The following is a 15,078-nucleotide window of genomic DNA, read 5'->3' on the forward strand; positions in this document are numbered from 1 at the left end:
CTCTTCTTTCTCCTCCTCCTCCTCTTCCCTTCTCCTCATCCTCTTCCCTTCTTTCTCCTCCTCCTCCTCCCTCCTTCTCCTCCTCCTCCTCCTTCCCTTCTCCTCCTCCTCCTCCCTCCTTCCCCTCCTCCTCCTCCCTCCTTCCTTCAGCTCAATGATCCTTGAAGACAATAAAGTAGATCAAGTTTCCACAGAGTCAGAAATGTAGAGAAGAGATGAAACATTCCAGGTTCTGCAGAAGAAATGAAGAGAAAGAAGGTTGAGCATTGATTGTCCCCCCCCCCCTCTCCACCCCCCCCCCCCCCCCCCCCCCCCCCCCTCAGAGGTGTGGGTGCCATGGAGATCGTGGCGATGGACATGAAGCTGCGGGGGATGTACATCGCCCGGCAGCTGAGCTTCACCGGCGTCACTTTCAAGATCGAGGAGGTTCCTCTGAGCCTGAAGTACATCGGCATGTACAACAAGTCAGTGAGGCTGGTGAGCTCACACACACACACACACACTCACTCACGCGCGCTCGCGCACGCACACGCACACGCGCTCGCACTCGCGCACGCTCACTACACCTCGCACTCGCGCACGCTCACACACTCGCACTCGCGCACGCTCACACACTCGCTCACACACACACTCGCACTCGCTCACGCTCACACACTCGCTCACACACACACTCGCTCACACACACACTCGCTCACACACACACGCACACACACACACACTCACAGTCACACACTCACACGCACACGCACACACTCACACACTCACTCACTCTCAGTCAGTCTCACACACACACACACACACTCACGCACACACTCACTCACTCTCAGTCAGTCTCACACACACACACTCACACTCGCTCACACTCACACACGCACACACTCACACTCGCACACGCTCACACACGCACACACGCACACACACACACACACACACTCGCTCACACACACACTCACACACGCACACACACGCATGCACGCGCACACGCACGCACACACTCTCACTCGCTCACGCACACACACACACACGCACACACACACTCTCACGCACACACACACTCTCGCACACACACACACACACGCACACACACACTCTCGCACACACACACACACACGCACACAATCTCGCACACACACACACACTCACACACACACTCTCTCTCACTCACACACACACTCTCACACACACTCTCACACACACTCTCACACTCACACACACGCACACACTCTCTCTCACTCACACACACACTCACACTCCCTCTCTCACACTCACTCACCCTCTCCCCCCCCCCCCCCCCCCCCCCCCCGCAGTGGGTCAGTGCCCGGGAGAAGTTCCAGCAGGCGGCCGGCCTGATGGAGGCGGAGCAGCGTATGAAGAAGTCCATGTGGGGGCAGTTCTGGTCGGCCCACCAGAGGTTCTTCAAGTACCTCTGCATCGCCTCCAAGGTGCGGCGGGTGGTGCAGCTGGCCCGGGAGGAGGTGCAGAACGGCAAGGTGAGGCTCCACCCGTCTCCACCCTGCAGGGTCCGGCAGTGCAACACTGTTCTTACATCAGATTAACGTTAAAAATGACATTCTTTTACTTTCTCCTGACAGTCGTCAATATTAAAGTGAAACAAACTACAGACATAAATGGATTTAAATCATAATGCAAAAATATCAAGACTAAATACAATTAAAACACAATTGTGATTAAAAAAAACAAACAAAGATTCCAAAACAAGATGGAAGATATAAATAGAAAGGACTAAAGTTTGTTTCCTTTAAATCTATTTTAATTAAAGTCTTGAGTAAAGCAGTTTGTACCTTCAGAGCAGTGTGTGTGTGTGTGCGCCCCCCCCCCCCCCCCCAGTGTGTGGTCATCGGCCTGCAGTCCACCGGTGAGGCTCGGACTCTGGAGGCTCTGGAGGAAGGAGGAGGAGAACTCAACGACTTCGTCTCCACGGCAAAGTAAAGCTGAACCTCGTCCTCGCTGTCTGGACACACTGTGTGTGTGTGTGTGTGTGTGTGTGTGTGTGTGTGTGTGTGTGTGTGTGTGGTAACTGGTGTGTGTGTGTGTGTTGCAGGGGGGTGCTGCAGTCCCTCATAGAGAAGCACTTCCCCGCCCCCGACAGACAGAAGCTCTACAGCCTGCTGGGAATCGACCTGTCAGCCAAGAAGACGCCGTCTCCTAGTGAGGAGGCGCAGAGAGAGATGAAGGGCAAGAAGAGGAAAGGTGGGTGGAGGAGGGAGGGGGGGGGGGGGGGGAGCTGAGACTGGGGGGGAGGGATGGGGTGACGGTGTGACGTGATGGAGTAACGGTGTGACGTGACGGTGTGACGGTGTGACGTGATGGTGTGACGGTGTGGTGGTGACGGTGTGACGTGACAGTGTGGTGGTGACGGTGTGACGTGATGGAGTAACGGTGTGGTGGTGACGGTGTGACGTGATGGAGTAACGGTGTGGTGGTGACGGTGTGACGTGACAGTGTGGTGGTGACGGTGCGACGTGATGGAGTAACGGTGTGACGGGACGGTGTGGTGGTGATGGTGTGACGGTGTGACGTGATGGAGTAACGGTGTGACGTGACGGTGTGGTGGTGACGGTGTGACGTGATGGTGTGACGGTGTGACGTGATGGAGTAACGGTGTGGTGGTGACGGTGTGACGTGACGGTGTGGTGGTGACGGTGTGACGTGATGGTGTGACGTGATGGAGTAACGGTGTGGTGGTGACGGTGTGACGTGACGGTGTGGTGACGGTGCGACGTGATGGAGTAACGGTGTGACGTGACGGTGTGGTGGTGATGGTGTGACGGTGTGACGTGATGGAGTAACGGTGTGGTGGTGACGGTGTGACGTGATGGAGTAACGGTGTGGTGGTGACGGTGTGACGTGATGGAGTAACGGTATGGTGGTGACGGTGTGACGTGATGGAGTAACGGAGTGACGGTGTGTGCAGCTCCGGAGGCCAAGAAGCAGCAGCAGAAGAAGAAGGCCCGGCGGCACGGCGGCCTATCAGGGAGCAGCTCTGAGGAGAGCCAATCAGAGGAGTCGGAGAAGGACCTGGACAGTGACGACAGCTTCAAGTCCGTCAGCTCCGCCGACGAGGACGACGACTTTAACCCCTTCAGGGACGAGTCGGACGACGACGACGAGGACGGTGAGTCAGTGTGCTGTGACTCCGCCCCCCGGGGGGCGCCAGAGAGGAGCTGCTGTGACTCTGCCCCCCCGGGGGGCGCCAGAGAGGAGCTGCTGTGACTCCGCCCCCCGGGGGGCGCCAGAGAGGAGCTGCTGTGACGTTTCCATGACATTTCCCTGATGTTCCCCTGACGTTCCCATGATGTTCCCACGACGTTCCCATGATGTTTCCCTGATGTTCCCACGACGTTTCCCTGATGTTTCCCTGATGTTCCCACGACGATTCCACGACGTTCCCACGATGTTTCCCTGATGTTCCCACGACGATTCCACGACGATTCCACGACGTTCCCACGATGTTTCCCTGATGTTCCCACGACGATTCCCTGATGTTCCCACGACGATTCCACGACGATTCCACGACGTTCCCATGATGTTTCCCTGATGTTCCCACGACGATTCCCTGATGTTTCCCTGATGTTCCCACGACGATTCCACGACGTTCCCACGATGTTTCCCTGATGTTCCCACGACGATTCCCTGATGTTTCCCTGATGTTCCCACGACGATTCCACGACGTTCCCATGATGTTTCCCTGATGTTCCCACGACGATTCCCTGATGTTTCCCTGATGTTCCCACGACGATTCCACGACGATTCCACGACGTTCCCACGATGTTTCCCTGATGTTCCCACGACGATTCCCTGATGTTTCCCTGATGTTCCCACGACGATTCCACGACGATTCCACGACGTTCCCATGATGTTTCCCTGATGTTCCCACGACGATTCCCTGATGTTTCCCTGATGTTCCCACGACGATTCCACGACGTTCCCACGATGTTTCCCTGATGTTCCCACGACGATTCCCTGATGTTTCCCTGATGTTCCCACGACGATTCCACGACGTTCCCATGATGTTTCCCTGATGTTCCCACGACGATTCCCTGATGTTTCCCTGATGTTCCCACGACGATTCCACGACGATTCCACGACGTTCCCCTGACGTTTCCACGACGTTTCCCTGATGTTCCCACGACGATTCCACGACGTTCCCACGATGTTTCCCATGTTTCCCTGATGTTTCCCTGATGTTTCCCTGACGTTTCCATGACGTTTCCACGACGTTTCCACGACGTTTCCACGACGTTTCCACGACGTTTCCACGACGTTTCCACGACGTTTCCACGACGTTTCCACGACGTTTCCACGACGTTTCCACGACGTTTCCATGACGTTTCCATGACGTTCCCACGACGTTTCCATGACGTTCCCACGATGTTTCCCTGACGTTCCCACGACGTTCCCACGACGTTTCCATGACGTTTCCATGACGTTTCCATGACGTTCCCCTGACGTTCCCACGACGTTCCCCTGACGTTCCCACGACGTTGCCACGACGTTCCCACGACGTTGCCACGACGTTTCCACGACGTTTCCATGACATTTCCCTGACGTTCTCACGACGTTCCCCATGACGTTCCCACGACGTTTCCATGCTTTCCTTAAAAACGTGATTCTTTATATTGTCGGTTCTGCCGCCAGCAGGAAGTGGGAGGAGCTCGTCCTCCACTGATTGATCAGTTGTGTTTTCAGACCCGTGGCTGATCAGGAAGGAACCAAAGAAAGGGAAGGAGAAGAAGAAGAAGAGGAGGCGGAGCATCGACCCCGACTCCATCCAAAGTGCCTTGTTAGCCTCTGGACTGGGCTCCACCAGGCCGGCCTTCACCGCCCCGGTCCAGACCCCCAGCACACCTGCCCCAGGTGAGCCCCCCCCCCCACCCTGACCCTGTGTTACCTGTGTGGGGGGGTACTGACCCCTCCCCCCCCCCCCAGTGAAAGCAGAGGCCCAGGACAGCTGCCTGACCAGTGAGGACGCCGTGGAGCTGGCCCAGAAGATGAAGAGGGACCTGCTGGACCAGCTGGAGGACCTGGCGGAGAACCTGCCCCCCAACACGCTGGACGAGCTCATCGACGAGCTGGGGGGGCCGGAGAACGTCGCCGAGGTAACGGACACTCCCCCCCCCCCCCCCCCCCCCCCCCCCCAGGCTTCTGGCTTTAACTGGCACAAGAAATGCCAGCAAATTCACTCTTGGAATGTGAAGACTGAGGTCATGTGACGTCATGTGTCTCTGCAGCAGGTCGTCCTCAGTCGTCCCTTCAGTTGTCCTCAGTCGTCCCTTCAGTTGTCCTCAGTCGTCCCCTCAGTCGTCCCCTCGGCCATCCCCTCAGTTGTCCTCTGTCATCCTCAGTTGTCCCCTCAGTTGTCCTCTCAGTCGTCCCCTCAGTCGTCCCCTCAGTCGTCCTCAGCTGTCCTCTCAGTTGTCCTCTCAGTCATCCTCTCAGTCGTCCCCTCGGCCGTCCCCTCAGTTGTCCTCTGTCATCCTCAGTTGTCCCCTCAGTTGTCCCCTCAGTTGTCCTCTCAGTTGTCCTCTCAGTCGTCCCCACAGTCGTCCCCTCAGTCGTCCTCAGTTGTCCTCTCAGTTGTCCTCTCAGTTGTCCCCTCAGTCGTCCCCTCAGTCGTCCCCTCAGTCGTCCTCTCAGTCGTCCCCTCAGTCGTCCTCTCAGTTGTCCCCTCAGCTGTCCTCACAGTTGTCCCCTCAGTCGTCCCCTCAGTCGTCCTCTCAGTTGTCCCCTCAGTGGTCCTCTCAGTCGTCGTCCTCAGTCGTCGTCCTCAGTCGTCGTCCTCAGTCGTCGTCCTCAGTCGTCCTCTCAGTCGCCCTCTGTCCTCTCAGTCGTCCTCTCTGTCGTCCTCTGTCCTCTCAGTCGTCCTCTCTGTCCTCTGTCCTCTCAGTCGTCCTCTCTGTTGTCCTCTCAGTCGCCCTCTGTCCTCTCAGTCGTCCTCTCTGTCCTCTGTCCTCTCAGTCGTCCTCTCTGTTGTCCTCTCAGTCGCCCTCTGTCCTCTCAGTCGTCCCCTCAGTCGTCGTCCTCTCTGTCGTCCTCTCTGTCGTCCTCTGTCCTCTCAGTCGTCCTCTGTCCTCTCAGTCGTCCTCTCTGTCGTCCTCTCAGTCGTCCTCTCTGTCGTCCTCTCTGTCGTCCTCTGAGTCGCCCTCAGTCCTCTCAGTCGTCCTCTCTGTCGTCCTCTCAGTCGTCCCCTCAGTCATCCTGAGAGCTGTCCTCTCAGCTGTCCTCTCAGTTGTCCTCTCAGTCGTCCTCTCAGTCGCCCTCTGTCCCCTCAGTCGTCCCCTCAGTCGTCGTCCTCTCTGTCGTCCTCTGTCCTCTCAGTCGTCCTCTCAGTCGCCCTCTGTCCTCTCAGTTGTCCTCAGTCGTCCTCTCTGTCCCCTGACCCTCGCTGTCTCCACTTCCTGTCCCAGATGACGGGCCGTAAAGGTCGTGTGGTGAGCAACGACGACGGCAGCATCACCTACGAGTCTCGCTCAGAGCTGGACGTCCCGGTGGAGATCCTCAACCTGACGGAGAAGCAGCGCTTCATGGACGGAGAGAAGGTCTCTCACACACACACACACACACACACACACACACACACACACACACACACACACACACACACACACACACACACACACACACACAACATGGCTGTTTAGCTTCAGAATTACTGCTCCGGTTGTTAAATTCAGCTTTTCAAAGTAAAACTAATGACTTTTACTTTCTCAACCGGCCGTCAGGAAACTTTCAAAGTGAAACTTTCTCCTTTGATCTTGTTCCACTGGCTGTCGTTCTGCTCCGGAGTCACGGGAGGAACAAAATAAAACGACATGAATGACGTTACGTCTAATGAATTAAGTTTTTCAACTGAATTCAGGCTTTAATTTTGAAGGCACTAATAATAATGAAGTGAAGTGGAAACGAGCAGGAGCCGTTAGTCGTCACTGTTGTGGTTAAATGGGACCGTTTGGTGTCTGGGTTCCTGTCGTCATGGTAACGGTACCTCGTGTCCCCCCCCCCCCCCCCCCCCCCCCAGAACATCGCCATCATCTCTGAAGCGGCCAGCTCGGGGATCTCCCTGCAGGCCGACCGGCGGGTGAAGAACCAGCGCCGGAGGGTCCACATGACCCTGGAGCTGCCCTGGAGCGCCGACCGGGCCATACAGCAGTTCGGTCAGTGTGGCGGCCGCAACAGTACAACCCCCTGGTCCCCTCGGGACCCCGTCAGACACCCTGGTCCCCTCGGGACCCCGTCCAACCACCTGGTCCCCTCGGGACCCCGTCCAACACCCGAGGGCCGGGGCTCGGTTTGCTTTGTGGCGGGTAGAGGACGTGACGTAGAGCGCTAACGGGTAGAGCGCTAACGGGTAGAGCGCTAACAAAGAAAAAGATTGAGAGTGTCTCTCGGGAAGGCGAGGAGGAGAGAGGAAGACTCTTTGATATCTGGTCTGAAGACTTTATATCTATATACTTTATATATGGCTCTATGTAGAGCGCTAACAGGTAGAGCGCTAACAGTAGAGCGCTAACAGTAGAGCGCTAACAGTAGAGCGCTAACAGGTAGAGCGCTAACAGGTAGAGTTCTAACAGGTAGAGCGCTAACAGTAGAGCGCTAACAGGTAGAGCGCTAACAGGTAGAGTTCTAACAGGTAGAACACAAGCCGGTCTGAAGACTTCATATCGCTGCTGTTTGTGGCTACACATTAGCCATGAGCTAACTAGCCTAGCCACCAGAGCGGAAGGGGGCGGGACTTCCTGGTCTGGTGTCTGGTGCTGGTGTTCAGTGTGAACGACGCCCAATCAAATGACGGGGTGAACCTTCTTGGCTCCGCCCCCTCACAGTGACCCGGGTCCCGGACTGTCCAATGAGGAGGAACCCTTGATGCACAGCTGCACACAATCACAAAGGCGTCGTCGTTATTCGTCTGGGTTGTTTTGGGCCGTTTGTCGAGGCGTCTAGTTCAGGAAACCGTCCTTGTCCCCGTCTGTCCCAGTATGTCCCCGTCTGTCCCTGTCTGTCCCAGTATGTCCCCATCTGTCTCAGTCCTCTAAGTAAAGACCTAGAGAGTAACTGAAGCTTACCCAGTGTCTCGACTCGCCCAGCTCTACAAGTAGAGGTCCTTCTGACTGTCCTGTCCCCGTCCCTCAGGGAGGACTCACCGGTCCAACCAGGTCACGGCCCCGGAGTACGTCTTCCTCATCTCGGAGCTGGCCGGGGAGCAGAGGTTCGCCTCCATCGTCGCCAAAAGACTGGAGAGCCTGGTGAGAGCGGGACGCGGTCCTCCCGGTGGTCCCGGTCCAGCGACGTCCTCGGGACACACTTTTCTGACTCCTTGTGGTTTGGTGCCAACAGGGGGCGCTGACTCACGGGGACAGACGGGCGACGGAGACCCGCGACCTCAGCAGGTTCAACTTCGACAATAAGGTGAGCAGGAGGACCCTGCAGGTCCGGTCCGGGGCAGACCTGCAGGAGGACCCTGCAGGTCCGGTCCAGGCCGGTCCGGACCGGTCCAGGGCAGACCTGCAGGAGGACCCTGCAGGTCCGGTCCAGGCCGGTCCGGGCCGGTCCGGGTCAGCGACTGACGGCGTGTGTCTGTTGTGCAGTACGGCAGGAACGCCCTGGAGATCGTCATGAAGTCCATCGTCAAGCTGGACTCGCCGCTGGTCTCGCCGCCCGCAGACTTCAAAGGAGATTTCTTCAAAGGTGTGACCCCGCCCCCCCCTTTCATGTCCCCCTCCCACCTCCACGGATCCCTCTTCCGTGTTGATTCGTCCAGAGCTTGTTCTCGTCTGTCGTTCCTTGTCCTCCGCCTGGTTCTCCGGTTCTTCATTGTGGTTCCGTTGTTCCGGTGCAGAGATCCAGGGGGGCTTGATAGGCGTGGGCCTGATCAACGTGGAGGACCGCTCTGGGGCCCTCATGCTGGACAAAGGTGAGGCTGGAGGAGGACGGGTGTTACGGTGGCTCTTGTTACGTGGGTGTGTGACGCCCCGTCTCGTCCCGTCCCTCCCGTCCCTCTCGTCCTCCAGACTACAACAACATGGGGAAGTTCCTGAACCGGATCCTGGGCATGGCGGTCCAGCAGCAGAACGCCTTGTTCCAGTACTTCTCCGACACGCTGGCCGCCGTCATCCAGGAGGCCAAGAAGAACGGCCGCTACGACATGGGCATTCTGGGTAATGGGCGGGAACGCGTCCCACGGTCACGGTCCCTCCCGGGTCGGTAGGAGCTCGTCTGAAGACCCCCGTCTTTGTCCCCGGCTTGTGTCCCCGCAGACCTCGGCTCCGGAGACGAGAAGGTGAAGAAGGTGGACTGCAGGAAGTTCCTCACGCCGGGATACACTACGTCTGGACACGTGGAGCTCTTCACTGTGAGTCCTCATGTCCTCATGTCTCATCTCTATGTCCTCCTGTCTCATCTGTATGTCCTCCTGTCCTCATGTCTCATCTTCATGTCCTCGTGTCTCATCTGTATGTCCTCATGTCTCATCTGTATGTCCTCGTGTCTCATCTGTATGTCCTCATCTTCATGTCCTCGTGTCTCATCTGTATGTCCTCATGTCTCATCTGTATGTCCTCATCTTCATGTCCTCGTGTCTCATCTGTATGTCCTCGTGTCTCATCTGTATGTCCTCATCTTCATGTCCTCGTGTCTCATCTGTATGTCCTTGTGTCTCATCTGTATGTCCTCATGTCCTCGTGTCTCATCTGTATGTCCTCATGTCCTCGTGTCTCATCTGTATGTCCTCGTGTCCTCATGTCTCATCTGTATGTCCTCGTGTCTCATCTGTATGTCCTCATCTTCACGTCATCGTGTCTCATCTGTGTGACCTCGTGTCTCATCTGTATGTCCTCATGTCTCATCTGTATGTCCTCGTATCTCATCTGTATGTCCTCATCTTCATGTCCTCGTGTCTCATCTGTATGTCCTCATGTCTCATCTGTATGTCCTCATCTTCATGTCCTCGTGTCTCATCTGTATGTCCTCATCTTCATGTCATCGTGTCTCATCTGTATGTCCTTGTGTCTCATCTGTATGTCCTCATGTCCTCGTGTCTCATCTGTATGTCCTCATCTTCATGTCATCGTGTCTCATCTGTATGTCCTCGTGACCTCATGTCTCATCTGTATGTCCTCGTGTCCTCATGTCTCATCTGTATGTCCTCGTGTCTCATCTGTATGTCCTCATGTTCATGTCCTTGTGTCTCATCCGTATGTCCTCATGTTCATGTCCTTGTGTCTCATCCGTATGTCCTCATGTCTCTTCATGTCTGGTCCTCATGTCTCATCTCCACATCCTCATGTCTGTTCATGTCCTCATGTCTCATCCTCATGTTCTCATGTCCCATCCTCACGTCCTCATGTCTCATCACCACGTCCTCACGTCCTCATGTCCCATGTCCCCTCCTGTCCCAGGTGAGTGTGGAGCGGGGGATGTCCTGGGAGGACGCCACTCATGCGTGGGCGGATCAGAACGGTCCAGACGACGGCTTCTATGTTCAGGTAGGACGTTTAGAGCGTCTCTTTGTGGACAGACGTCCTTCACTGGACAACCACTGCCATGGTGCAACTTTTTGAAAACACTTTGGGTGTGTCCCAGTAGTCCCTCCCATCTCCTTTCCTATCCACTTCTCCTTAACCTCAGAAGTGTTGAAGTGATGAGGAAAGGAGGCTTAATGCTTCCTTTAGAGCTTCCTTTAGCCTAGGAAACACTGATGCCTCCTTTAGCCTAGGAAACACTGATGCCTCCTTTAGCCTAGGAAACACTGATGCTTCCTGTAGCCTAGGAAACACTGATGCCTCCTTTAGAGCCTCCTTTAGCCTAGGAAACACTGATGCTTCCTTTAGCCTAGGAAACACAGATGCTTCCTTTAGCCTAGGAAACACAGATGCTTCCTTTAGAGCCTCCTTTAGCCTAGGAAACACTGATGCCTCCTTTAGCCTAGGAAACACAGATGCTTCCTTTAGAGCCTCCTTTAGCCTAGGAAACACTGATGCCTCCTTTAGCCTAGGAAACACTGATGCTTCCTGTAGCCTAGGAAACACTGATGCCTCCTTTAGAGCCTCCTTTAGCCTAGGAAACACTGATGCCTCCTTTAGCCTAGGAAACACAGATGCTTCCTTTAGAGCCTCCTGTAGCCTAGGAAACACAGATGCTTCCTTTAGAGCCTCCTGTAGCCTAGGAAACACTGATGCCTCCTTTAGAGCCTCCTTTAGCCTAGGAAACACTGATGCCTCCTTTAGCCTAGGAAACACAGATGCTTCCTTTAGAGCCTCCTTTAGCCTAGGAAACGCTGATGCCTCCTTTAGCCTAGGAAACGCTGATGCCTCCTTTAGCCTAGGAAACGCTGATGCCTCCTTTAGCCTAGGAAACACTGATGCCTCCTTTAGCCTAGGAAACACTGATGCCTCCTTTAGCCTAGGAAACACTGATGCCTCCTTTAGCCTAGGAAACACTGATGCCTCCTTTAGCCTAGGAAACACTGATGCCTCCTTTAGCCTAGGAAACACTGATGCCTCCTTTAGCCTAGGAAACACTGATGCTTCCTTTACCAAAGGAGACCAGCTTTAGGAAGCCTCCTAGCACCTTTCCTTAACCCTGTGACCTCATCCAGGGGGTTAAGGAGAGGAGACAGGAGGGACTATTGGGACGCCCCCCGAGGCTCCATCACATATGAACGGGTGAAACATGAACCAGTTTTAGAAGCTCTGACCTGCAGAGCTTTGAACGGAACCTTCTTCTGAAGATTGAAGTGTCCCTCCCCCCCTCCCCCCCTCCCTCCCTCCCCCCCTCCCCCCCTCCCCAGATGAGGAACAACAAGAAGACGTCCATCCTGGTGAAGGAGGTGAACACCAAGAAGAGGCTGTTCCTGGTCTACAGACCGAACACCGGCCGGCAGCTCAAGCTGGAGACGTACGCTGACCTGAAGAAGAAGTTCAAGAAGGTGAGGGGGAGGGGAGGAGCCCCCTGGTGGGCGGGGCCTCCCGGTGGGCGGGGCCTAGGACGGAGGCTCACCTTGTCGTGTGTTGCAGGTTTTGTCTGAAGACGCCAAGCAGCACTGGACGGACCAGCACAAGTTGTCTGCTAAGATCTGCTCCCACGCCTACTGGTAGGTCTGGAACCTCCACCTTCATCCACCCTGTCCTCTGGCTGCAGTCCTCATGTCCCCCCCTCCCCCTCCCCCCCCTCCAGGCGGGGGAACTGTAAGAAGGCGTCGGTGGGGCTGCAGTGTGAGGTAGGGCTGCGCTGCAGGACGTACTACGTCCTGTGTGGCTCGGTGCTCAGCGTGTGGAACGAGCTGGAGGAAGTCCTGACCCCCGTCAGCGGGACCAACGTCAAGGTGCAGATCGTCCGCCTGAGGACGGAGGACGGACAGAGGATCGTCGGTGAGTCGTCCTCGTCTCCGGTTACCAGACGGACCAGGTCCTGTTCAGTGTTTAAGACAAAGACCTGTCCCTGTCCTGTACATGTCCTGTCCCTGTCCTATCCCCGTCCTGTCCCCGTCCCTGTCCTGTCCCCGTCCCTGTCCTGTCCCTGTCCCTGTCCCCGTCTCTGTCCTGTCCCTATCCCCGTCCCGTCCCTGTCCTGTCCCTACCCCCATCCCTGTCCTGCCCTATCCCCGTCCCTGTCCTGTCCCCGTCCCTGTCCTGTCCCTATCCCTGTCCCCGTCTCTGTCCTGTCCCTATCCCTGTCCCTGTCCCCGTCTCTGTCCTGTCCCTATCCCCGTCCCTGTCCTGTCCCTGTCCTGTCCCTACCCCCGTCCCTGTCCTGCCCCTATCCCCGTCCCTGTCCTGTCCCTACCCCCGTCCCTGTCCTGTCCCTATCCCCGTCCCTGTCCTGTCCCTGTCCTGCCCCTATCCCCATCCCTGTCCTGTCCCTACCCCTGTCCCTGTCCTGCCCCTATCCCCGTCCCTGTCCTGTCCCTATCCCCGTCCTGTCCTGTCCTGTCCTATCCCCATCCCTGTCCTGTCCCTATCCCTGTCCCCGTCTCTGTCCTGTCCCTATCCCCGTCCCTGTCCTGTCCCTACCCCGTCCCTGTCCTGCCCTATCCCCGTCCCTGTCCTGTCCCTATCCCCGTCTCTGTCCTGTCCTGCCCTACCCCCGTCCCTGTCCTGTCCCCGTCCCTGTCACGTCCCCCTCCCCGTCCTGTCCTGTCCTCGCCCTGTCCCCGTCCCCATCTCCATCCCCATCCCCGCCCTGTCCACATCCTGTCATGTCCCTGTCCCCGTCCCGTCCCCACCTGATCCTCCGTCTGCTGCCGTCGTCCTCCAACACTGTTAATAAAGTTATTTGATTCTGACGACTTCATAGTTTGACTGGAACAACAGTTTGTTTTCTTCATGGAGATCGATGGTAATGATGCTCTTCTTCCTCCTCCCCCCTCCTCCTCCTCCCCCCCCCCACCTCTTCCTCTCCCCCTCCCCCCCCCCCCCCCCCCCAGGCCTCATCATTCCAGCGAACTGTGTCTCCCCCCTGATCAACAAGTTGTCCACGTCAGACCAGAGTCAGCAGTTGGCGGTTCAGGAGCAGCAGAAGCGTCAGCAGCTCCACCCTCAGAGTCTGAGCCACGCCGCCTTCACATAGTGGCAGCGAGGCGCCTCCACCTGCACCACCCGGGGGGGTGGGGGGGGAGGGGGGGGGCGCCCTGGCTGTCGGATGTAAAGCAGAGCTTGTACAGAAGAAAAAAGTCGTTTCTTTTTGTTCCGTCTGTTTTTAAAACCCTCAGAGTTTCACCTCGAGACGCGACGGCGGCGTTTCCTCCTCTGACATTCAGGGGGCGGAGCTTCGGTCCGGGGTGCGGGTGTCGGCAGACGCTTTGTTTTTCCCTTTTGTTGTTTCCTTTGTTGTTTCGTTTGTTTGTTTGTTTGTTTGTTGGCTCTGGACGCCGATAATAAAAACCACTAGAACGAGGCGTTGCTCTCCCTGACTGACCTCCTCCTCCTCACCACCGGGGGGCGGCGGCGAGCCGCCAGCCCCTCTGCTGACCCGGCGCTCCGCCCGCTGGTAGCAACTGGTACTGCACTGCTTCTGGTTCACCTCCAGGTTTATTTGTCGGCACGTTTGTGAGGATTTGGGGGGAAAAAAGCCTTTAAAGACGTTTCAGATTGAGAATTTAAATGAAAGTTGTTGAGGCTCGGAGACGAAACGACTGTAACTCTTCCTCCGTCACAACCAATCAACGCTTCTTCTGAAATCCTTTATTATTTCCTTGTGTTGCAGCTGTAAAACGGGATTTTGTCATTTTGTGGTTTTAACAATAAATTTCAGCACTAAAACTATAATTTTATATATAATATATTAAATATATATTTCACTGTTTCTGTACAAACACCGTTTCTAAAATGTGAACGTGAAATTCCTGGGTGGGAACCAGAACCCCAGAGGGCCCCAGACCCGGTCCTGGGTGGGAACCAGAACTCCTGGGGGCCCCAGACCCGGTCCTGGGTGGGAACCAGAACCCCAGAGGGCCCCAGACCCGGTCCTGGGTGGGAACCAGAACTCCTGGGGGCCCCAGACCCGGTCCTGGGTGGGAACCAGAACCCCAGAGGGCCCCAGACCCGGTCCTGGGTGGGAACCAGAACTCCTGGGGGCCCCAGACCCGGTCCTGGGTGGGAACCAGAACCCCAGAGGGCCCCAGACCCGGTCCTGGGTGGGAACCAGAACTCCTGGGGGCCCCAGACCCGGTCCTGGGTGGGAACCAGAACCCCAGAGGGCCCCAGACCCGGTCCTGGGAACCACTGGTGGGTCGGTCCAGCTAGAAGACAACAGACGAAGAACCCTGGAACCTCTTAGTCTGTAAACCTCTGATCCTAGACTGACTGGTGGTGGTCTCTTCCTCATCCTCTTCCTCATCCTCATCCTCCTCTTCCTCCTCTACGGTGGGACAGACGCTCTTCCTCCTCCTCCTCCTCTTCCTCTACGGTGGGACAGACGCTCTTCCTCCTCCTCTTCCTCTACGGTGGGACAGACGCTCTTCCTCCTCTTCCTCCTCCTCCTCTACGGTGGGACAGACGCTCTTCCTCTTCCTCTACGGTGGGACAGACGCTCTTCCTCCTCCTCTTCCTCTACGGTGGGACA

At 56.5% G+C, this 15,078-nt stretch overlaps 1 protein-coding gene across 1 annotated transcript; it reads left to right on the plus strand.

The window, feature by feature from the left end:
- Nucleotides 1-326: 326 nt before the first annotated feature.
- Nucleotides 327-14,280, plus strand: sbno1 (strawberry notch homolog 1). Its single transcript, XM_080515768.1, has 20 exons — nucleotides 327-477; nucleotides 1,308-1,490; nucleotides 1,849-1,946; nucleotides 2,063-2,211; nucleotides 2,936-3,136; nucleotides 4,711-4,878; nucleotides 4,951-5,120; nucleotides 6,429-6,560; nucleotides 7,040-7,175; nucleotides 8,152-8,264; nucleotides 8,356-8,427; nucleotides 8,607-8,706; nucleotides 8,858-8,932; nucleotides 9,030-9,176; nucleotides 9,276-9,370; nucleotides 10,416-10,502; nucleotides 11,807-11,944; nucleotides 12,033-12,109; nucleotides 12,193-12,386; nucleotides 13,442-14,280. Exons 1-20 carry the CDS (start codon nucleotides 337-339, stop codon nucleotides 13,582-13,584), a joined length of 2,619 nt encoding a protein of 872 aa, XP_080371894.1. The 5' UTR covers nucleotides 327-336; the 3' UTR covers nucleotides 13,585-14,280.
- Nucleotides 14,281-15,078: the final 798 nt, after the last annotated feature.

Source organism: Blennius ocellaris (genome assembly GCF_963422515.1).
Source record: "Blennius ocellaris genome assembly, chromosome: 20".
NCBI lineage: Eukaryota > Metazoa > Chordata > Actinopteri > Blenniiformes > Blenniidae > Blennius > Blennius ocellaris.